This window comes from Mixophyes fleayi, chromosome 4 (genome assembly GCF_038048845.1).
Source record: "Mixophyes fleayi isolate aMixFle1 chromosome 4, aMixFle1.hap1, whole genome shotgun sequence".
Lineage (NCBI taxonomy): Eukaryota > Metazoa > Chordata > Amphibia > Anura > Limnodynastidae > Mixophyes > Mixophyes fleayi.
In genome coordinates, this window is record NC_134405.1 from 302,415,446 (window position 1) to 302,440,176 (window position 24,731).

Genomic DNA, 24,731 nt, shown 5'->3' on the forward strand with positions numbered 1-24,731 from the left:
CAATTAACACTTGCAACAGCTTGTGACTCACTACGAAGGCAAAGGGCGTAACGCGGAATTGTGAAGGTGTGACCTCGTAAGTAGATCCTAGACGTAGTAAGGCGCAGACGCAACACACGTCAAAAAAGGGCTAAAACTGTGTGGCAGGAATTAGATGGCGCAAGTAGTTAGCTAGCTGCACGAAATGCTCGCAGCTCGGTAGAGTTTTACAAGTGGGATGCAACTGGAGTTGCATGCTACTCGTAATACCCTACCAAGCTACGGCACACTCCCACTCCTACACGTCTTAGACGCACATTGCGTCCGACTCTAAATGAGGTCCATAAAGTGCATGTTAAGTCTTTGCCTGTTACTGAAAAAGTCTTGTGACATACCCTGGTATTGTACTGCGCACTGTCTCCATACTGAATGGGAATGATTAAAATGTACAGACAAAATATAAACTATATGCAAAAACCATTAGAGAAGAGGGATATTAAGAGAAGAAAGGGTCAAAGGATCCAGTGTTCAACAGGGAAGAAACATTTCTTATTATTATATTTTCTTTCAATGTCCATTACAAATTAATCTACACTAATCTGCAAAAAATGAAAAAGTGGAGGAGAAATCTAGGGCACAATGCAGTCAAACATTCAATGCTAATGCCATATTATCGTGACAAGCAAAATCAGGCATAAAGTAGCACAGAGTGAGCAATCCAAACATAAAGGACACGCTTATACTTTAGGTTATTGTCCTTGATACTCTTCTTAATTGATTACAGCAGTAAAACTCTGATATAGCTATGCATTTTAATAATGTTTCTCTAAAAATAAATTAAAAAGTGAGCAAACTCTCTGAGATATATAGAGCACAAAACCATCAAAGTTCTTGACCCAGCATGATAGAATTAGGGAGGGCAGAGCAAGAGGACATGTGTGTATAAAAACTGCTTGCTATTATATTTCAGTTATGATTTGCCAATTTTTAGAGCATTTATATGCAGTTCTCTGTTCCCAATGATTAAATACTGACATAGTTTTCATAATATCTCATATAAGAGGCTTTAAAATGAACGGATAGGTAAATCCAGTCTTTTTTTGATTGTATAATATGTTTGTTAATTCACAAGCTGAACTGTTGAGTGTGGTTCCATTCAAACTAAATATTGTTTCATTATTGCTTCAGTCAAACCTGGTGGATGTCAGGGTAATGAAATGTTTAATGATAAATAGCTGCATTTTTGCTGGTGCACAAGTGGCAGTTCTAAACTGTTTGGGTATGCTGGCATCCAGGGCTTGCTGGGACCTGTTGTTCACTATCAAAAACATACTTTGAAAAGAAACAGACTAACACCACAAATAAAACCTTTATTAAAGAAGAAAACTCACCAACACACCCATGGTTACCAATTTATCATTCTCCTAAATCCAGGGGGATCCTTTTCTTTCCTCCAGCTTTTAATCTGTTGGGAAAAATAAAAAACCCTACCAGCAATGACTACTTGCTCCGCAAAGATCCGCAACACTATTGACATAATGTAATTCATTGACACATTTAATGAATTACATTGTAGTAATGTATTTCATTGAGGTTATGCCCAAATGTGGGATGTAACTACTACTAGCCAATAGAGCACCTTCAAGTATACAAGGAATGCTGCATGCACTACTGTTAGGTGCACACAGCTCCCTCTTCCAGAGCAGACAGTGTGAATCGGGACATACCTCCACATTGTCCTAAGTAGCGCAGTCACACATAATCGGCACAGCCCCACCAGTATCAGAAAAGTTGGTAGTCTGTCTTGTTCTTTCCTACCTATTCTTACAGCTATCACTACCGGCTAATGCTCATGTCTTAAGCTCGTTTGCTGCTTGTCTAAATACTTGAATGTTGGAGCCCTGTGGGGAAAACAGATGGGAACATGAAATATGGTAAGTCTAGCCCTGGCCAATCCCAACATCAAAAGCAGCCATGTCTAATAATTAGGCCTCCCTTCCTGCAACATAACATTAAATAAATAGCATTTAGAATTAATAAACAGACCCAAACCCTCCAACATTAAATTAATAGTATTCATATTTAATAAAGTAGACCTATTTTCCCCCAACCAGCTCCAACATTAAATCAGTAGTACTTACATTTGATAAATAAACCTATTTCCTACCAAATAGAAATTAGTTGGTATGCATATTTAATAAACAACCCTCCTTCTCCCCAAAATCAGCCACACATTAATTTAATAGCCCCCATACCAACCCATCTTAAATTAATAGGCCTATTAATAGTCTCCAACATCACCCCACAGTTAAATTAATTGCTCACACCCCCATTCACATTACATTAGAAGCCACCAGCCCCCCCCCTTACACTTATATTAAGAGTCCTTTCCCCACAATTACATTAAAAGCCCCTAAGAAAGCTTACATATCGTACTTACCCAGATACACTTACACCCAAACAGGTCACAGTAAGACTCGGTACCATGGTAACCTGGGTCAGAAATAGTACAGTGGTTGAGTCTCCCTGCATCTGTTTTGGTCTTAGTAATCCATGTGTTGAAGAGGGTGAGCCCATGAGAAGATGGGCCTACAAGGGATATGCCAATACAGCATATTTGATGTGTTTGATTAGTCATTTTGCTCCCACAAGACTAATCATCATCCCTGGACTCATTACAATCTAACATCAAGGTTTTCTCTATCAAAAGCATAGGTGGGCATGTATTGTAAAGTAGAAACACTGGTATTGGTGATACTACTAGTCTATAGAACTGTGACATTTTTAAGGCCATATATATATTTAATCTAGTGGGGAGTTTATTAGGGACATTTTAGGTGGTAACTAGAGGCACAGTTGTTTTCCCTTACAAATGAGTGCTGCAAGTATGTCCTTGACAAAACATAGAGTGATCATGGGTGAGGGGCTTGCTGTGTATATCAATGAACTTGTTCATTGATTCTTACCAAATGAATATAGTACAAGACGTATTGTGTATTTTAATTCACTTAAGATGAGGTGTGTTCTGTCTGTTTTAATGAGAATATAAGTGAGCACTAGTTCTGAACCAATATATTTTATATATGTTTGAAATGTACAAAGGGCGTCAAAGTGTTCTTTTATAGGTGATTAACATCTCTCGGCTTCTTGTACAGTGAGCACCAATTGGTTGCTACAGATCACCGGACAAGAAGATTTAGTGAACAATCACAGAGCACACTGCTGCTCACTTCTTTTATGTTTGTATGACAGACTAGGAGTGGTAGAGGAAAAAGGCTTTATTTCACTTATAATTGCTAGTATGTTGGGACCAATAAGAATTGTGTATAATTTGAGTACCAACACTGTGCAACTAATACACCATTAGTGAGCCAACATGTCTCCTTCTTCCTTATATTTCCCTTACAATTATTCCCCTGTGTGAAGCAGTCATATATCACTATTCACCTGGGATGGCAATGTGCACAGTTCAGGTTCACTCACTAATCACTTTTATAGATAATAACATTTTTTCTGGCTAATATAAGCATATAATTCACATAATGAAACCTTGGCAGCAAATTAAACTTCATATCAATTATAATATAATTAATATAATTAAACTTCGCCCGCGCTGCCCCCCTCCACTGGAACAAGCTCCCTCCCTCCATCAGAACTTCCCCTAATCTGTCCAGTTTCAAACGGGCCCTAAAAACCCACCTTTTTCTTAAAGCCTTTCTGTCTCCCACTTAACTTCCTACCTTATCTTCTGCCTCTGTCCCCCTACTCTCCCTCTCTCCCCTGTGTCTCTCTGTCTGTCCACCCCTCCCCTTAGATTGTACGCTCCTCTGAGCAGGGCCATCTCTCCTCCTGTTTCCACCACTTCTAACTCTGCTCTCCAGCTACTTAGCCCTCCTCCTCGAGGGTCCTCCACCCCACGTCCCCTCTCGCTCCCTCCTCCCCCCTGGGGGTCTCTCTGTCTTCCACTCCCTCCTTCTTGGGCCCCGTTGTTTGCAGATCCTCCCTCCCCCTTCCCCGCCCTCTCTAGCTGTGCATTGAGCTTACTGAGTTGCTGTGTTTACTGTACTGTGCTGTCTCCCATTGTATTGTAATTTTGTTTGTCTCTGTACGGCGCTGCGGACGCCTTGTGGCGCCTTATAAATAAATATTAATAATAATATTAATAATATCAACCAAAGTGAACTCAGATTGACTGCTCTGGTGTTCTGTGAATGACATGCATGTATAGTAGTTATCATGCTGAAGAATTATTACCAGTAGAAGTCAGCAGTTTACATTAAACATATACCTGTCAGTGATGGTACGAAACCATTGACAGGGGAGGGAGAGAGCTTATTGATGCAAACACTGTATGGATTGCATAATGGTATTATGATACATAACATTGCCACGCAACTACATTATAATTACTTATTATGGGTACAGGAGGCTTCAGCACTGGTCAAGGGAGTAATTATAACTATGGTGGCTAATAAGTTGCCCAACAGAAAGGGCACCCAGTATCTACAGGTAAGAAGGTTTATCTAAGGGTCCTAGAATTGTAGCGGTATATTGGTTTTGTAGGCAGCAATAGCATTCAGCAGCTTTTCAGTTCAAAAAGGTGGTAAATGTCAGCTCTTAGGTAGCATTGCAAGTGGCTCAAAATCCCTCCACCTCCTAACACTGCAGTTTTTGGGTGATTAAAGCATAGAAATAGTAACAAGGCTAATTATTAATGGAAGCCCACAAATATCTCCAATATCAGTCACAGCCTCTTCATTGAAAAATCCAGTCCCCTTAGGTGTCTATGGGGACTGTGATTTTGCCCTAATTATCAAGCGCTGAATCATGATCCTGGTAGCTAACGCCATCAGAAGATAGTGTTAGCTGTTATAACCTATGAGAGAGCATCACAGCAGAGGGAGCTTCAGATTCCTCCCGGGTAGACTTCATGCTCTCCCCATCCCAAATTCTACCTGGCCATAGAAATCTGTAAGTAAAGTGATCGATATTCACTTTGCTAGAGATTGGAGCCACTGTCCCAGTTAATCAATTTTAATAAATTGTCATGTTAATTAATTTCTTATAGTTGCAGTAAGAAATTAAAAGCAACGTGAGCAATTTAACTTTAGTTATAAATAGACCCCTAAGTATCTTTCATACATAACAAAGATTATTTTTTGTGATTTGTGTTCTGTGACCAGTGGACAATTTCAACCAGATTAATATGTATATATTTTCAATCAGCCCATCACCCAGAAAACTTGCCCTCTCATGTTGTAGCAAACTGCCATTCTCTTTTGTTGAAAATATTTTGTAACAAAGCTCTCATATGACATCACAAGAGAGAAAAAATGTCTTTAGTGGATGACAGAGCATGACAGAGAGTAATAAGGCATTTATTTTAAAATCTTTATTTTTATAAGCAGTTCATTTTTTTCTTAAAGGAGTTTTGCACCTTTACATGAATCAATTTACCCATTTATACATGATCATCTGTAGCTTTTAATAAATATATTGCCTTTTTTTTTACTAGAATCCTTCTGGGTTTTTCAGTCATGTGTTTCTACAATGAGGCTGAGGTGTTATTTTATATTGTCCAGAGATACAGCACAAACTTGCTCTCTGTAATGTAGAGAGCATACTGAAACTGTCTCATATCCCAGAGCAACACTATTAAACAAGACTGCCTTTTCATAAAAATACATGGCTGGAAAACATAGAAAAAGGTAGAAAGAAAAAAGAAATGTATTTGATAACTGTTGGAGGAGGGTATGTACATGTTAATGAATTAAAGTTGTCTGAAGGTGGAAAAGCCCTTTAAATCTTCTGAGCAGATCTATAAAATGTGCTTGCTGGAAGAAGTGTGTTCCTTGATGCACATGCATAAGGTTTGATGTTATTCAGTAATGTTATTTTTACTTGTGGATGAATTGTATGAACTGTACTGTATTTAAAATAATTTACCTCTGTCAGTTGTGATTTTACAAATATGTATTATAAAATGGTCATTATTAAGAAGAAAAAGATTGAGTCATTTATGTATTAAGATAACAAACACTAATTTAATCATCATTCACCACACAATGCTCCATATAACAGCAATAAAAATGTACATGTAAAATGAAAGTGCTTCTGCCACTTTAATGAGCATAGTGGTGCAGCCATTTTGTGAATGAAGCTCATCAATTCACTAGGAACCATTGCCATCACTGATGTACAGTATTTCCTCAGTGTTTAGTGAGTGCATTACGCTACACTATCATACATTTTAGTCCAACCAGAAAATATCTGTGCCCACAATATGTTGCCATAAGATAAATAACACTTTGTGATATTATAAACCTCAACCTTATTCCTTTATTTCACAATTTTGACCACATCGGCATAAATGAGAATATTTACCGTGAAACAAACATAGACATATTACACAAACCAATATGGGAATATTATATGTATTTTCATGTTATAGATAAATATTGCAGTGGAGACATGCATCTTGCCAGTTTTTATACAGTTGTCAATGTTCGCCCTGATTCCTGAAAAGCATAAACAGCAACGAAGGCTGTTGCATCATTAGCAATTAAATAATATGGGAATGAAATGGGAAATGTCAAGTTTAAGATGATCTCTGCAATGGTTAACATCAACGCTCTCACTATGCTTTAGCAGCCACGACAGTAAACGTTTTTTTTTTTATTTACTTGCTCCTTTAGGAGATAGTTTCATTGAAATCTGATGCAATTATTAGTTAACACGTTGTGAAGTGTGTGGCTATAGGCTGTTGGCTTCTGTATGGCTTCATTGTGGTACCGGAAGGAGACTGTCGGAAGCACCTGAGCTGCTGAGCCCTAGGCTGCTAGTGTATTGCTGACATGTTGGTTTATGCATTGATGCTTTGAAGATCTGCTTGTTAGAGGATGCAAAGAGTGTGCCAGAACCGAGGGGCTGGGTCCGGAGCTCAAGCTGCATTTCCAGATTGGCTTCCAGTGTTCTTCTTCATGTAGAGATTGTTAACTCTCCGATCCTGCTGCTGCTACTGCGTTCTGCTCACTGCTTGGCTGGCGCTGTCCACATTCCAGGTGCTGAAACCAAGCCCACTGCTGCTCTATGCTGAATGAATCGTTAGCGCTGTCCACGTCCTAGGTGCTGAAACGCAGCCAGGCTTTCAGTATCGCCCCTCCCCCGGGACATGGGCGACTTGATCAGCCACAGAAGCTAGAGCAAGACGTGCTGAAATCCTGCTACATCGGAACATTTATAGCAGGCTCGATTTCGGTATCCTCCCACTCAGGGGAGATCGGAACAAAAGCCATGGATTTACTGGGGAAACAGCCGCCTTCAAAGCCAGCCGCATCCCATCCAGCAGAGATTGCTGGCCACACATGGTAACCTGCTGCGGGTTGACAGCTCACTGTTATATAGAGAAAAGGATGTAAGAGTCAGACTAGTCGGGGAGGGGTCGGGTGAGCACTGTAAAATGGCTTTTAGCGGCAGGTGCATAGGGCTGGTATCTCAGGTAACCCTTATGCTGGTGTTACTGAGCTTGGTTGCAGGGCAGCTCAAGTACTCAGTGAGGGAGGAGTTGAATCACGGGGCGTTTGTGGGGAACGTGGTGAGTGACCTGGGTCTAGACCTTAAGCGACTACCCACAAGGGGCTTCAGGATCACCTCTGGTAATAGCAAGCAGTATTTTGATGTGAATCTAGGCAACGGAGTCTTATTTGTAAATAGAACAATAGATCGGGAAACTCTTTGCGAACCCAGCACTCCATGTGTAATTAACCTAGAGGTTGTCATAGGAAACCCAGTAGAGGTGCACAACATCGAGGTGGATATATTAGACATAAATGATCATGCCCCTCAATTTCCCAGTAATGAATATTATCTTGAGATCAGTGAGTCGGCTGTGCCTGGGGCAAGATTTCCTATTGAGAGCGCACAAGACCCTGATATAGGCACCAATTCAATTCAGACCTATAAGCTAAGTGATAATGATTATTTTGTACTGGACCTAAAGACATTTAATGGAAATAGTAAGCTGATTGAGATTGTGTTGAAAAAATCTTTAGATAGGGAACAAAATTCCCTCCATCAGCTTGTACTCACAGCTATAGATGGAGGGAGCCCTGCAAAATCTGGCACAGCCCAAATTTCAATACGTGTGATGGACACAAATGACAACACCCCGTTCTTTGAAAAGTCTACATACAAAGTAAATCTGCTCGAAAATTCACTGATTGGTACCTTGGTGGTCAAGTTAAATGCAACAGATCCCGATGAAGGGTCAAATGGTGAAGTGACATATTCATTTAGCAGTTATACACCACAGAAAGTCAGACAATTATTTAGTATTGACCCAAAAACTGGAGAAGTGAGAGTGAATGGTGTATTGGACTATGAAATATCATCATCATATGAGATTTATGTCCAAGCCACTGATAAAGGCACAGTTCCTATGGCAGGGCATTGCAAAGTATTGGTTGAGTTAATTGATGCCAACGATAATGCTCCAGTGATAGTGGTGACTTCAAATTATTCTCCAGTTGCTGAAAACTCACAGGAAGATACTGTAGTGGCTCTAATGAGTGTAATGGACCAAGATTCAGGTGTCAACAAACTGGTTAGCCTAGCAATACAACAAAACGTGCCCTTTAAATTAAAATCATTTAAAAATACCTACAAGCTGGTAACTGATGGTAAACTAGACAGAGAAAAGTGTCCTTCCTACAATATCACAGTGACAGCTACAGATACTGGGAATCCACCTATGTCATCTCAGAAGACACTGTATGTGGAGATATCAGATGTGAATGACAACCCTCCAGTGTTTGAGGAATCATCCTACTCTGTGTATGTATTGGAAAATAATGCTCCAGGTGTATCCCTGTTCTCTGTAAAAGCGATGGATCCAGATTCCAATGAAAATGCATTTGTTTCATATTTACTCCTTCAAGGAGATGTTGAAGGCCTTCCCGTTTCCTCATATGTCTCCATTAAATCTGACAATGGCACTATATATGCTGTCCAGTCCTTTGACTATGAAAAAGTGAGAGAATTTCGCTTTGTTGTTCAAGCACAAGATGCTGGGAACCCCCCACTTAGCAGTTCTGCTACTGTTAATGTTTTTGTTGAAGATCAAAATGATCACGCACCAACAATACTGTATCCAGCTCCTACAAATGGTTCCAGATCCATTGAGATGATTCCTCGAGCAGCAGGCGTTGGCTACCTTGTCACAAAAGTCATTGCAGTTGACGCTGACTCAGGACAAAACGCTTGGTTGTTTTATAACTTGGGCAAAGCCACAGATCCTAAACTTTTTAACGTGGAGTTACATACAGGGGAAATAAGGACTACAAGAAAAGTTGCTGATGACATTGTTGCCAGCTACAATTTGACTGTTATTGTAAGAGACAATGGGGATCCATCACTTTCCTCTTCAACTACAATAAGTGTTGCTGTGGTGGACAGGGTTTCAAAAATTATCCCTGACTCTCGCAGACATGTCAAAAACACCACAAGCTATTCAGAAGTCACAATTTATTTGATTATTGCTTTGTGTTCTATTTCTTTTGTATTCCTTTTAACAATAATAATACTTTTCATTATTAAATGTTGCAAGTGTACCGGCAATGTTGATCCTTGTTGTGTAGGTTGCTGTGGAGTTCAAAATCAGAACCCTGCAGAGATGTACAAACAAGCCAACAACAACATTGAAACGAGACTGCCACCTGGATTAAAAGTTCAACCACATTTCATTGAAGTCAGGGGGAATGGATCACTTACAAAGACTTACTGCTACAAGGCCTGCTTAACAGCAGGATCTGGAAGTGACACTTTTATGTTTTATAACACTGGTGTTCCAGTAGGGACGGGGCCACATGCTGTGATTGCAGACAGACATCTGACAGGACAGAGCGGACAAACTGTTCAGAATCTAATCATCTTAAAAAGTGAAACAACTACTCCTGTTGAGGTGAGACACAAACTACTAAATATACGTGATGTATGATGTGTTTTTATTTCTATTTGCAATTATTATATAGTACAATAATATACTCACTTTGGGCGTGAGTCATTAAGTTTGCACTTTGGCTAAACCATGTTGCATTGGAGGGGAAGTAAATTTAAAATATGGGGACAGATTTATAGTTGGGGTAGGGCATGTCCTAGTTCAACTTTAAATGTCAGTGTAAAAATAAAGCTATCATGTATTTGTGTGGTAGATGAAAAAACATTCAGTATTTATCTTATGTGCAAAATAATAAGCTAATTAGTACCCCTTGCATTGAAACAGGGTTTTGTCCAGGAGAAAACAAACTTATTTTTTTGCCTTACTTTCCTTAATGACTCTAAAGGCCCTTTGAGTTTTATTGTGTTGTTTTTGTTATTTTATTTATTTGGACATCACAATGACAACTAAATGACTGCAAAGCATTTTGAGCAACAAACCTATGACTTTAAAATGCTGCTGTTCTTAGCTGAACATAATTTGGGTACAAGTTTGAGTATGGGCAGGTTTATATCAGTGTTACTAGAAGATGAATGTGATTAAAGGGAGATGCAGACGGGGCAGAGTTTATTGCAGTGAATGTTGCAATATAGCTAAGGATTAAGTGGAGGATCTAGGCTATCTTGCAAAGGTACTATGATTAGCTTAGATTTTATGTTCAAGCCATGTTGGGCCACTCACTGCAAACAATTCTACCTTATCTCTAGTTCAGTGGGTAAAAGTCGCATCAATCTACATATTCTACAGTGTTTTTAAAAATTACTTTGTCAGAGAGTTGAAGAAAGGAACCACATTGTGTGTTTTGTGTGTGTGTGTGTGTGTGTGTGTGTGTGTGTGTGTGTGTGTGTGTGTGTGTGTGTGTGTGTGTGTGTGTCTAACTGGAGATGTGAAACTGTACAATGAAAAGAAAGATGGGACAGGATTGGTATATGTCATATTTTTGATATACATGTCAAAAACAAGTGATTAAAATCATAGATTTTATATATTATATATCAGTTATATATGTTTATAATAAGAAACAATGGTTATATTGTGACCTTGTATATGAACACAATGTACACGCTGGCCTGTCATAATTTTTTTGTTAAATTATTTTAGTTTAGATAATTGTATTAGCAAATAACTTAATAGCTATATGACAGCAGTCAATTATAAGCAAGCAGGTGTGTGTTGGATACACAAACAGAATAAGAAACATCAATTTATTATTATCATTACTGCATCAAATTTAAAAAATGTATTAATGGACTAAATGACTCTATAGCATAAAAAAGGAAAATGTTTGTGCTGTCCGTGTAATCATTGGTTCTGACAGACATCCTGCCTCTATGTACAACTCAGAATGTGGCTTTATTTCTCATTTTGTCAGCCTGTCACACACAAACTTCTGGATTACATTGTTATCACGGGTATGTTTGAATGGAAGTAACTTATTTAAAAAATGTTTGTGCTTTGATAGTCTATGGATTTATACCTTGTAAGCTCAGTAGGTTGGGATATATAAAGTATAACATCTCTAAACTAGCTTCAGTCATGCTTTTATAAATGGCTAATACACCTAAAATACAAGTAGATATATGAGAGACATTTTGTAATACTCACAAATACACACACTAAGGAGGTGTCTTATACCCTGACAGATTGTATTTATTTCTTGCTGTTAAGCGAGTGAAAACTATTGCTCTCTGGAAACAACCATTTTAGGTACTGAGTGGCTGCTTGAGGAGTCCTGTTCCTTAACAGGTCACTACAGAAAATCTATTTTTTAAAATAAAATATTTAGGTCCACCCCCTTTTACAGCTTGAGATAGTGTACATACTTCTGGATTGGACACAATGTGCCTGATTCATTAAGTAAAGTAAAGCAAAAAAAATTGTATTTTTGCACCTTGGCAAAACTATGTAAGGGGGGGGGGGCAAATTTAAGATGTGATGGCAGATTTATAGTTGGGATAGGGCTTGTTCTAGATCAACTTTAAATTTCAGTGTACAAATAAAGCTGTCAAGTATTTGTGTGTTACATAGAAAAACAGTCAGTATTTATCTTATGTGCAAAACAATAAACTCATTTATACCCCTTGCATTGTTACATGGTTTTGTCCAGGAGCAAACTTACTCATTTTTTGCCTTACTTTCCTTAATGAATGAGGCCCAATATCTGAACTCATTGGAATACTGGTAACTTTGTACTGTACAGCTAGTGAAGGTAAGGTCTACACAGTATGACACCACTCCTCACATACTGCATTTGCATGGACAGGCAATGAGGAGATGATATTCAGTGGTAGAAATCTTTAGCATACTAATAAGAGCACGCAAAAACCTTACACCCATTAAAAATGCATTTTTCCTAGCATTCAGCTGTAGAAATAATGGTGTCCTGGGGAGAAGCACTTACCCCTGATCTTGTTGCCAGGCTTCACCTTCTACTACTTTCTGTTGTGAATCTTTCCCTTCGAAGCCATTATCTTGCATTCCATCCCATTTCTGCCCTATTATTAAATATATAAATAACATAATTTAATTTTTTTTAAACCAAACTAATCATTTTTAATGAAAAAATAATAGAAAAGGATAAAAGTACAAAACAATAATGAAATAATAACTGAATGTGTGCAGGGATATTTGTAACTCTTGGATCAATTAAACTCTTGGGTAGTTTGCCAATAACCATCTTTGAAAGCTTGGCAGCATCCAGTGAGTGGGCCTAAAATCTATGTTTACTATTCTCCAGGCCAGCGCTTAATGGCTTTGCCTAAAAAAATCTGTAGTCAGTCATCTGTGCACCAATTGGCTTTTATCAGTAAATGTAAAAATCATAGGAAAGAATAGATCAATTATTTCTGTTTTACATGAACCAATTTTTGTAGCAAGCCGTTGTTCCACTTTATCCAGTGTTTCAGTATAACAAGTGACCTGCTGGTTTATCACTTAAACCTGTTCACTGCCTGTGGCTTCATTTTGTAGTGCATTTGTACATTCAATATTCACACCCATGCTTTCCACATCATAGGGCACAGATGTTGCCATGATTTAATTTTTGTTAGTTTTGCATATTTAAAAAAGGAAAAGGCTTTTTTAGATTTTACAGAAATGTTTTGACTGCTGAAGTTAGTTACCTTTCTTTACACATATTAAACATATATTGTTTCACTGTGTTTAATTGCTAATATGAACATTTAAGCTTTTCTAATGTAGAATCAGTATAGCTAATGGTTTTTGCTGTTGGGATATTTAATGTAAATATATAAATACATCCATTATATTTTTTTTTATTCTTATAGTACAATTTTGTGAATATCCATTTATAAAGGTTTTCCAGTTACACTGAATATAATCATCACTTTTATTATAACACAGGACAGCATTAGTGAGCAATGATACAGATATAAATGACAGCTTATTATGTTAGAAGCTCTTAGTAAATAAACAGAGCAAGTGTATCAACCTGCTCTAAGACAATGACCATTGTATTATTAGAGGGTTTTTCTGCTTCTAAATGACTTTAGTTATTGGCTTGTACATGAAATGCCTTTTAAAACTTTGACCTAATGCATTACTGTTCATTTATACCGTTTTTCTGTGCCTCTCAGCATTGTATTAACAAGAGAATGGCCAGATATTTGTTTTCAGTGACCTGGGATATGACACCAAGCTGCCCTCTCAATATATTATCTGGATGTATTCAATGGAGGTGACCCAGCAAAGATATGTCATATCCAAAGGTGACAAAACAAATTGCTCTGCCTGTTCATATAAAGACATGGCTGAAAACCACATAATCAGTGGCAGAACTGCTGTCAGAGGTGAGGGGGACCAGGTAGTTCAGGTTCACCCTCCCTTGGACCCCACTCTGTTAGTGTGAGCATGTACTGGGGCTTCACTGCGCATGCACCCACCCATGTACATGTTCAGAATAGCAGAGCGGTTGCCGCGGGAGGGTGGACCAACTTTGCTGTGTAGCTTGGCGATGCCATGTTCTGCTGCTGTACACAAAGTCATCTGAAGGTGAATAAGACCTTTAATGAAGAGTTGTAATAAACAAATAAAATTAGGCAAGATAGTATAATATAATATAATGTAGTTGTAGTAAATAACATGATACAAGCATCCTAATCCTTACATCTGCAGAATATTGAGCCTGTCATTTACCTGGGGCTTCTACAGGTTAAATTTCATGCTCACCACAGAAGATCCAAATATTCATGCAGATAATGTTGCTAAAGGTACTAGACTCACATGGGAAAGGCAGAAAATCCTTTCTTATATAGATGAGCAGCATGGACATGTTCAGCTACATATTTTGTGATAGCAATTAATTCATTTTTGTATAATTAGTTTGCATCAAACAAGCTAAAAGGACCCACTTACTTCTGAACCTGCTGGAGGGTCATCTGGTAACTTTAAGTCTAAGGGCTAGATTTACTAAGCTGCGGGTTTGAAAAAGTGGGGATGTTGCCTATAGCAACCAATCAGATTCTAGCTGTCATTTTGTAGAAGGTACTAAATAAATGAAAGCTAGAATCTGATTGGTTGCTATAGGCAACATCCCCACTTTTTCAAACCCGCAGCTTAGTAAATCTAGCCCTAAGTCTGTACCCTGATATTGGAGCAGGAAAACCAGAATATTAGAATTTTCAAGAGCTTTTCAGCTCCATAGAAAACCAATTGATTTTGATGGTAGAATTATCAGTTTCCAGATGGAGGAAAGTACCTACTGTCATATTCTGCATTATACAAAAGTCTGCGGAACAAACTGGGCCTGATTCATCAAGGAACACAAAGCGAACACAATATGTATTTTTTTGTTAAATTGGACAGAAATTGCACACAGGTACGACTGTATTCAACAACAAGAGGATCTCAAGGAACGTTTCTAGTTGAATACTGGACAGTGGTGGAACTTCCATTGGTGCAGCAGGTGCAGTGCACCGGGGCCCATGGAGATAACGGGACCCGCTGCGTGGCAGATGCAGAGGGCTGGGGCCCTGGTTCCCTCCTCCCCGCCTCCCTGCTCCGCCTCTGTAAGGGTATAACTGCATTCTCGCTATACGGTACTTGCTTATGCAAACAGACACAACACACTGCAAGATACACACAATGCATATGTATATTTAGTCCCATCAGAACACAGATAAAAAAATGAAATACATTAACAACTGTTAGTAATATAATGATTAATAAAAATACATTATTAAAAAAAAAATATTTATTTCTTTTACATGGAATACATTTATCAGGATGTTATTGTTACTGTACATATAATGTATCGTAATTACAAATACATGTTCCAGCATGCATACACGACCGTCATCACTATCACTTAATACTTATACCTGCCCTGTAGCTGGTGCAAGTGATATGGCTCAAAATCACATACCTGAGAAATGACCTGAGCTTGAATCGGATCAATGTGCATGTGTTAAACCTTGTCACGCCCTTACAGTACATTGCCCACATGCATTCACCCCTTCCCTCCCCCTGTTCCGCCCTTCAAATCTTAGGCTGTTGGAAGTGTCCTTTGTGTTTGAAGATGAATTACATGCACTTGTGTTCACTGACGTACAGTCCGTTTCTGAGCTTGCACAGAGAAAAATACGTCTCATATCAGAATTTATATTCCTTAATGGATCAGGCCCAATATGATTTACTAGGTGAAGTAAATTAACAAATATTGGAGGATATTATGAAAGCAGGTAAGGAAAAAGGAGCTAAAACTCAGATTGTAGCTACAACTTGTTACCTTTACACTAGTTGTCATATCTGTACTCCACTTATCACCTGTAGTGTGCCATTTGGCTGCATTTACTGCATTGGTCTGTTCCAGTGATAATTGCCTTTGTTTCTGGAAAGCTTCCACCCGTTACGTCAGCAGTATATTGATTTCCTATTATGCATTCAATATTAAAATAATGAACAGCCTGTACTGTGTTTCAGCTCATGATAACCACTTTGCCAGAGACACAATGTAAAATGAAAGCCAGTATTCTAGCATATACATTGGTATTTAGTTATATAAATGCAATGACAGGTGAATGCATTATGACAGTGAAATGTGTGCCAAGTATACTTTATAAAGCCAGGACTGCAAGAGTTAAATTGATACCCATCTTATTGGGAAATTATTACAAATTGTGACTAATTTTACATTCAATTGTACTGCGTTGCAGCACAGCTGTTAGTACAATACACTGTGAAACATAATCAGACATACTATTTAGTACAATACAAGACATACGGTACAAGATATTACATCCTACACTATACATCAATTACTGCACTAACCATACATCACTTAAGCAACACAACAGTTTCAAACAAGCAATAGTTGTGAGGGGAAGGTAGGTGAGAGGGGTAGATGGGGATCACAGGCCCGAAGCTTTCCTGAAGGACAGACACATATAAGGGGAAGGTGAATATATGAAGGCATAGACATTTCAACAAAATTTCAAACAGTGACGGAGAAATGGATAGGACGGGGTAAAGGAGGGGAAGTCACAGGCTCAAAGCTTTATTAAAAAACAGTTACATAGGGGATATGAGGGAAGAAGAGACAAAATCATGTTCTTCTTCCTCAGAACTGTCAATGGTGCTATAATCTCTTAGCAGGCTGTGGATTAACCTGTGTCAGTCCTGAATAGACATCTTCACCCTTTTCAAAATGAGGCGATTCGTCCTTAAAACAGTTCTTAAGGCGCCAGGCCTTGTGGATTGCTCCAAGAGTGTGGATCCCAGGAAATAATCCCTAAAATACTGAATGGTATGAAAGGCAAGTCCTGGGCACTGTGCCTTAAATTCATGTTCCAAAGCATCCAACAGTGCCTCTGCAGTGGGGCAGTCCCCAAAATAATATGCTGTGCTGTTTCCCTTCCGGTGATACAAAAGGGGCAGTGGACATATCTGTACAGGTTCCGGGAGTGCATGAATGAGAGGCAAATGCCCCCAGATAGCCATCCATGCAATGGCTTTATGTCTATTAGTCAGCCACTTAGAGGCCACATTGTCCCACACATGTTTTGCAGTTTCTACAGTAAGCCATGTGACAGACTCCTTAACGTTCTTAGCTCTGATGAGCTTGTGGACAGTTTTTGGCTTCCACAAGTCTGGTTTAAGTCCCTCCAAATGGTGTTCCCTCATAAATTGTGAAACATCCAGTTAAAACCAAGGTGTACTCCAGTTGTAAGTAAAGGAGCTCTCCCACTTGTCCCAGCCAGAAACCTTCCAAAGAGGCAGCAGGAAAAAGTGAGACATGGATTTTCCATCAGAACTGGAATAAGGGTCCTACAGATACAGTTACAAACAAAGAAGGCTCGCAGCTTGGTGGGGATATCGGGTATCCCTTTCCCACCTTGTACATAACCGACCGCTTCACTCTGTCCATTTTGGAGCCTCAGATACAGTGGAAGACTGTCCTCATGATGGTCCTGCAGACCACAGCAAAAGGTGGCCAAGCTTGAGCCATGTACTTCAGATTGGGAAGAATCTCGTTGGGCAGCACCAGTACTTTCCCTTTGATGGTGAAGTCTCTGAGGCTTCACAAACCAATCTTCTGTCTCACAGTAGCAAGTCTTTCTTCCCAACACTTCAGGGCCGCCTCCTCTCCACCAAATCAAACTTTCAAAATCTTGATGAACTCTGACTTAATTATGAAGGGAAATGAAGTGGGGGATGACAGATGCCACTGCCTGAAGAGCAACGCTTCAAACTTACCGCACTTGACCTTTGCCCCTAAAGCTCAGTTGAAGTTCTCGTAGGTCTGGACGAGTACTGTTACCATAAGCTGATTTATTTTTTACTTGAGACACCAATAAGCGTTAAAGCAGTCTCAAGTGTGTAATATACACCTAGAATGTGTATTTGTTTCTGTAAAGTAACCCTGTGTATGCTCTTCTGATATATTTTGCAGTGCACGTTAGGTGTACATTATAAATGACCTTCACTGAAGGCAAATCTGGAAAGCTCATTGTTAGATTCCATTCTTCACTAGAAGTAATTATTCTGTTCAACATTCAGACTTTACTTAAGATATCATTGTGTATCACTGTAATCAATTTAATGTAACTGAATGTTAAGTGAAAAGAGTAATGCGATGTAGAGAGTTTGTAGATATAGATAGATTGCTATTTCAATGTGGTTTACTGGTGTGGAAATGTATCAGTATTATTTTAAAGAAGACTAAAAACAGGAAGAGAAAAAGGACATGAAAGATATAAAGATATCAGGACATAGTTAATTCATATTTGGGGCTTCTATATTTTAAGACAACCATGATAGTCATAAAACAATATATGCTATATCAGTAAATACCACCACTTACTTACTCTTAGTTGCCAAATGCAATAAAAGAGTAGTAGGATTACATTTGAATTTATCTATAATTGGCTACACATGCTGCTTGATTGTTGGCAATATAAGTAATTCCGTTCCAAAATAAATGCTCTTGTTTGGTAGTAGTCCAACCTAAATTAATTGGTTCAACATCAAGCATATTGAAAAATGCGATTAATATAACTAACACTTCCCTTGTGGTCAGGAAGTAATTCAGTCACTTTGCCTGAGCACCAGATCTTCCCTTGGCCATGCTTGTGTGTGGGTAAAACTAAAAGTGATCCTGTTGCATTGCACCTGGGCAGAGAAGCAGAAATAGCCCATTTGTGGCTAGCCTAATTCTGCTAATCTGTGTCCTTCAGTAAACCTAAAGTGGATCCCAAACTTTCTTAGTTCGAGGCACCCTTAGGATCTCCACAATTTTTTCAAGGCGCCCCTAAACCAAAATAATTACCAAGTAGTCACCCACCTTATTTACCACCAGCCCTGGCCACGGCACCTCAGGGAGGTCGCCGCGGCACCACAGTGAGCCACGGCACCCAGTTTGGGAACCACTGGTGTAAACCAAAAACTGTGGTGAAACTGGTGTTACATAATATTCAGTCCTCCTTACACGCAATAATGCGCATGTTCTGGATCATGGCTGGCCTTAGCTCCTGAAGAAGAAACTGCGTTGTACTTTAGTTCTCCCCATCCATATTTCAGCCTTGTCCTCATGGGTGCATGATTTCAGTTTTTAAATCAAATAAAAATGTTCAACGTGCTTATTAGGGTTATAAAAGGGCAAGGCCCCAAACCCGTTCTTTTCCTAACCTTAACCATCCAGCCTAACAAAACCCCAATGTGATCAAAACATCAAACTTGAGCTAAAACCCCAATCCTACACCTGACCTTTTCCCAAAAGCCTAAATGGGGCCCTATTGCTAAATCTAATTATATAATAATATGACTTTTTTTTAAATATTGGAACCAGCACCCATTGAAAGAGAGCTGAAATATAACTGGGTAAACAGGTCTTCATGGCAGTTGCCTCTTCTAGTTCCAATGCCAGCTGTGATCATGTGAACCTGGCTGTAGCTCTGGATAATTGCAAGAAGCATTTTGTCCAACAATAAACTCTGTTACTTCTGCAAGTGTTTCTCTTTTTCTTTTCACTTTTTGGCCTTAGTGTTTCTTTGAACAGTGCTGTCTATGCTGAATATTATCTGACTAAGCACATTAGGTATCGTTGGCAAATATACACATATATTTCATGTAGTGAGTCTCCGTAGCTTGATCAATTGAGTAAAATCAAACAACATGCTTCCTGGACCCCTTAGCCTAGGTGATTACAGACAAAGAATAGATGATCACTGATGTTTTTATGACATAACAAGGACAATACACTTGTGATACCATTTGCGATATCATTCTATTTCAAACTACGATATGCAGTATATTGCTTGGAAGCAATTTTAAAACTGAAAAACTTTTTGAGTTTTATAAAGTATATTGTCCATGCTATAAATCATTAAATAATTTAATTATCATAGCAACACTTATAAATCATTTCAGCTCAGCCGGCTACTTTATTTTTCTCAATTGATCTGGCTGCGAGGACTCACTGCATGATTTCCCTGGTGTCCGGCATGTAAACCTATCTACCATGTGATACAATTTATTTATTATATATTGGTAGACTCATAAAATTTGTGAAAATTGATTCTTGCAAACTCTGTGTCTATTGTCCTAATGATAAATGCATAGTATTCTGAAATTCTCTTTTAATAAATTAGCCATTAATCACTTAATCTATATAGGGATAATGTAACGCTAAAATATGGCTGTTTCTCTTACTCCTTTTAAAACTTAAAATTGTTTACTTTGTTACACCTATTTCCATAAACAATAGGTTGTGCTAATTATCACTAATAACACATTTGTCCTTTTATCATATAGATTTCTCTCCTAGTATTCAGCCAAAATAACAAATTGTCTCACTGTATGGTATCTCTAAACAAATAGGAAAACCCAGTCTTATTGCGATGTTTATCATTGCAATGCCAATATTGCTATCTACGATGGGTCATAAAGTGCCCACTAACTTGGTTGGGAAGGCAGATGAATGTGACTAGATGTCTTCCCCATGTCTCAAGTTTAGACCTATGTAATTATTATTTATTATTGTAATTAACCTTTATAACATATTACATAATACATTACAATTAACTTTTAGTCATTCATATCAGGCCCTATCCCAGTGGAGCTTACAATCTAAATTCTCTAGCACACAAACACACACTAGGATTAGTTTTGGCCAAAGCCAATTAACCTGCGTGGAGAAAACTTCACTCTGTTGTTGGATTGATCAGCCTTTGAAAGTCCACCTACATCTCTGACCTTTGAAATGTTTTCAATATATATTTCCTTTCTCTCATTATTAAAAGCATAATATACAGTAGGTATTCAATAGAGAATGTACCGGGATCTTCCCACATTACTAAATTACTCAGTGCTCGGAGTGGAAATTTAAAAGTGGTGGTATGGAAATTTCAGGCAAATGGCCATGGGTCTGTGGGATTTTAGTAGTATGACATTTATTAGTACACTAGACAGTCCCACCACATTTAAAACAGTCACTTTCCTACCAGTTCTTGCAGTTTACATTACCTGCTGGTTTCTTAAGCTCAGCTATTTGGAACTATTTGCACTATTCATCTCCTGGAAAGCCGAGCAAATAATATACACCCTAACCAGCTCCAACATTAAATCTCCATAGCATCTACAAAATGGGCCTATGTCTCCTAACTAGCACTGTATTAGCATCCTTGTTACATCCATAACATATATATATATATATATATATATATATATAAAATTTATAATAAATAACCACACAATACAGTAATCATCATCATCAGCTATGTAGCAATACCCCTACATACCCATATACTACAGTGATACACTCCCCGTCAATCCAGCCCCTTATTATTACGTAACCCCGCTCCCAGATTAGAGAAATCAGCTATACCAGCCCTAAACTATAGCAATACCACCCCCACTCTTGCTGTAAACTGCACCAATATCACCACTCTGCCCACACCGCCCCAATACAAACCATCACACCGTACTGCCCAATACCACCCCTTTCCCCACATTGCCTCAATACCACCCCTCTCCCCACACTGGCTCAATACCACCCTGCTGCCCACATTGCACCAATACCACCCCTCTCCCACATTGTCCTAATACCACGCCTCTTCCCACACTGGCTCAATACCAACCTTCTCCCCACACTGCCCCAATACCGCCACGGCATGCCGGCACATTTCGAGCACTGAAACTACTGATGAAAGCTATAACAAACAAAAAATGAGTGACATAATTTTACTTTCTTCTTTCCAAGAATCCTTCCTTGTTCTGAATATGTTCAGTAATCAAATTTGCTGTAATAGGTTGCAGTAAGCTACAAAGACTCCATTTGTATCAGATGCCGGTTCACAATATCAAATCTTTCCCAGACCGTTCAGATCTAATAAAGATTATGCAGCTAGAACTCTCCGTAATTGAATTAAATATCTCATTAGCTTAATGTCCACTGGATAAAGTTAAGGTCATTTTATAATTTATGATCTTTTATCATCTTAAGAGGATTTACACAGAGCAGTAGATCCATAAACTATCATTCATAGAGATGTTATGTGGTATATGCTATGGATATGTGTGACTTCGAACACACCCTCATAAACACCAATGTTATATTTGACATTCAAGTAGCATTGACATAATAAGAAATGTTTAGTTACTTATTAATAGAAGCTGTAGGATGCTTTAGATTGGTAGATTAATCATGTAGCGACATAATGATTTAATTTGTAACAGAAATCTTCAATATAATAGTTTTTATCACAGTGGCTATTTTACTTTACCTTTAAGATTTATGGATCTTTTATTGTAGGATGATATTTAAAACTAGTTTCTTCTAGTAAAGCTTTCCAAATAAAAGCAGGATTCGCTGTAAATACATACAGATTTTAATTTCATGTTATTTTACTTTGCGAAGAATCCCATAAATTAATATCTCAGGCAATGTCTTCTTAAAGTTTATTTCTGCCACTAATAGTATTGTTTACTTAGGAACAATCACAGAACCTTATGCTATACATTGTAGTTATAAATTTTTTACTGGTTATATATTTACTGGTTATACATTCAAGTTATGCATTTTTTTGCTGGTCACTATTAAAAAACTCTTTGGGGTAAATTTATGAAACTGTGGGTTGGAAAAATGAAGATGTTACCTATAGCAACCAATCTAATTCTAGTTATTATTTAGTTAGTACATTCTACAAAATAACAGCTCGAATCTGATTGGTTGCTATAGGCAACATCTCCACTTTTTCAAACCCGCAGCTTGATACATTTCCCGCTTATAGTTTAAAGGACCACAACATTTAAACCAAAAGTTATCTATATAAAAAGAAGCTATTTATGTAATTCACAAATATACATGTACAGCTCCCATACTCGTAAACAAACTATTGTATAGTTGAGTGCAAGGTATTCTATCTGTTGGAAGGGGCTTTCTGTTTTTAGAGGCTGACTAGAGTCCTTCAGTGAGTTTTGCAATCTGAAGTCTACCAAGTATTTAAAAAAAAATTACCAGTGTTCACAAATTTATCTTCAATATATTTAATTGTGGTAAACTCATAAAACCTTAGCACAGCGTCATTTCTCCCATGAGGCAAAGGGACATAATCCTAGGGGTGGAAGAGACAAGGGGCCTGATTCATTAAGGATCCTAACTTGAGAAACTTCTTATTTCAGTCTCCTGGACAAAACCATGTACAATGCAAGGGGTGCAAATTAATATTCTGTTTTGCACATAAGTTAAATACTGCCTGTTTTTTCATGTAGCACACAAATACTTGATAGCTTATTTGTACACTGAAATTTAAAGTTGATATTTGTGTGCTACATAAAAAAACAGGCAGTATTTAACTTATGTGCAAAACAGAATACTAATTTGCACCCCTTGCATTGTAACATGGTTTTGTCCAGGAGACTGAAATAAGAAGTTTCTCAAGTTAAGATCCTTAATGATTCAGGCCCAAGGTTCTCATCTCACCTCACAATCCATAATGTTCCTAGCCAGTGTTCCTGTCATAAAATTGTGGACCTAATTTACAGCAATGTGCAGATATTTAGCTTTACTCGTATTTATAAACCTATGGTGTGCCACAAAAACACACCCCTCACCATCAAATCTCACCGACCATTATTGTTCATATCCCATAAGATGGACACATTGATCGAAGTGGTTTTCACCATATTTTGGTTCGTCCATCATGAAACTTCAGAATCGGGGTTCCAGTTCTTGAAACAACACACTGCTTTTTCCAATGCTATGATATCCAGTTTGTCCACACACACAGCCCACAAACACATACTGAGCAGTAAACTCACCGCAGATTTAACTAATAATGTATCAAATATATTTCCTGTATAGTATAAATGATTTTTACAGAAAATAACAAGTTTCCTCTCTGTACACTTAAATGTGTCATATTTCATGGTCTTTCCGGCATAGAATGGTGCCAGAAAATAGGATTTCTAAGCTTTTACTTGGAGCACGGTTACGCATGGTATTCCAGATTAAGATGCATGCATTCTGCTGTCAGTTGCCGTTGTCTGTTTTCCAATCTGTCTTTCTTATTTTTATCCACATTGTGATCTAGATAATTACCTAACAGATGACAATGTGTCTGACTCCAAATGTCATGTTTTATTACTTGAAACAGGTTGCTACAAAACAGCGCCTCTTGGTGTATGGCCCCTCATCTTGTGTGCTAGTTCTCATTATTTAAATTACAATACCTTGACCGTAGCAAAAGGAGTTAGCTAACATACAAACCAATGCTGACAGATTGTATATAAATGCATATTTTAACCAGAGTAATGGTCCTATTCTGTTGTTACATATGACACGATGGCTAGTAATGATTACTGCCACAAGAGAGGGTATAATTTACCCCTACACTTAACACAATGTTTATTTTAGAAAGCCCTCCTGGATCATTTAGAGTATCTGATATATCTGTTTTACCAATGTAATTGTAATGTAAAATTTGTAAGGCACTGTGGCTCCTTATAAATCTACAATAATAAAAATAATAATAATAATAATGTATGTCATTTTAAATTTACCTCACCCTCCGATGCAACATGGTTTTGCCCAGGAGCAAAGATACAAATTTTTTATGCTTTGATCTCCTTAATGACTCAGGCCCTCTGTGCTTATTTTCCCATAGCTTTTTTTGTGGCTGAAAGTAGGATTTGCACTGTAGTGTAACATTCTCCTCTTTTATATATGACTTGGACTGATCACTAAGCGGTACTGCTTCACTATGTGTTGCCAATAAGAAGTCCATGGTGTATTTGTTTGGTG

At 38.1% G+C, this 24,731-nt stretch overlaps 1 protein-coding gene across 10 annotated transcripts in view; it reads left to right on the plus strand.

Annotated features, from left to right (window-relative positions):
* Positions 1 to 24,731, plus strand: part of LOC142152872 (protocadherin alpha-C2-like) — a 202,423-nt gene that overhangs the window by 119,582 nt on the left and 58,110 nt on the right. Inside the window, exon 1 of one of the 10 annotated variants that reach the window (XM_075209910.1) lies at positions 6,785 to 9,937. The exons of the other annotated variants lie outside the window; for them this stretch is intronic. Coding sequence (XP_075066011.1) covers positions 7,439 to 9,937 — 2,499 coding nt within the window. The 5' untranslated portion in view covers positions 6,785 to 7,438. Of the gene's footprint in view, positions 1 to 6,784; positions 9,938 to 24,731 lie in introns of those variants that run through there. 10 annotated transcript variants of the gene reach the window in all.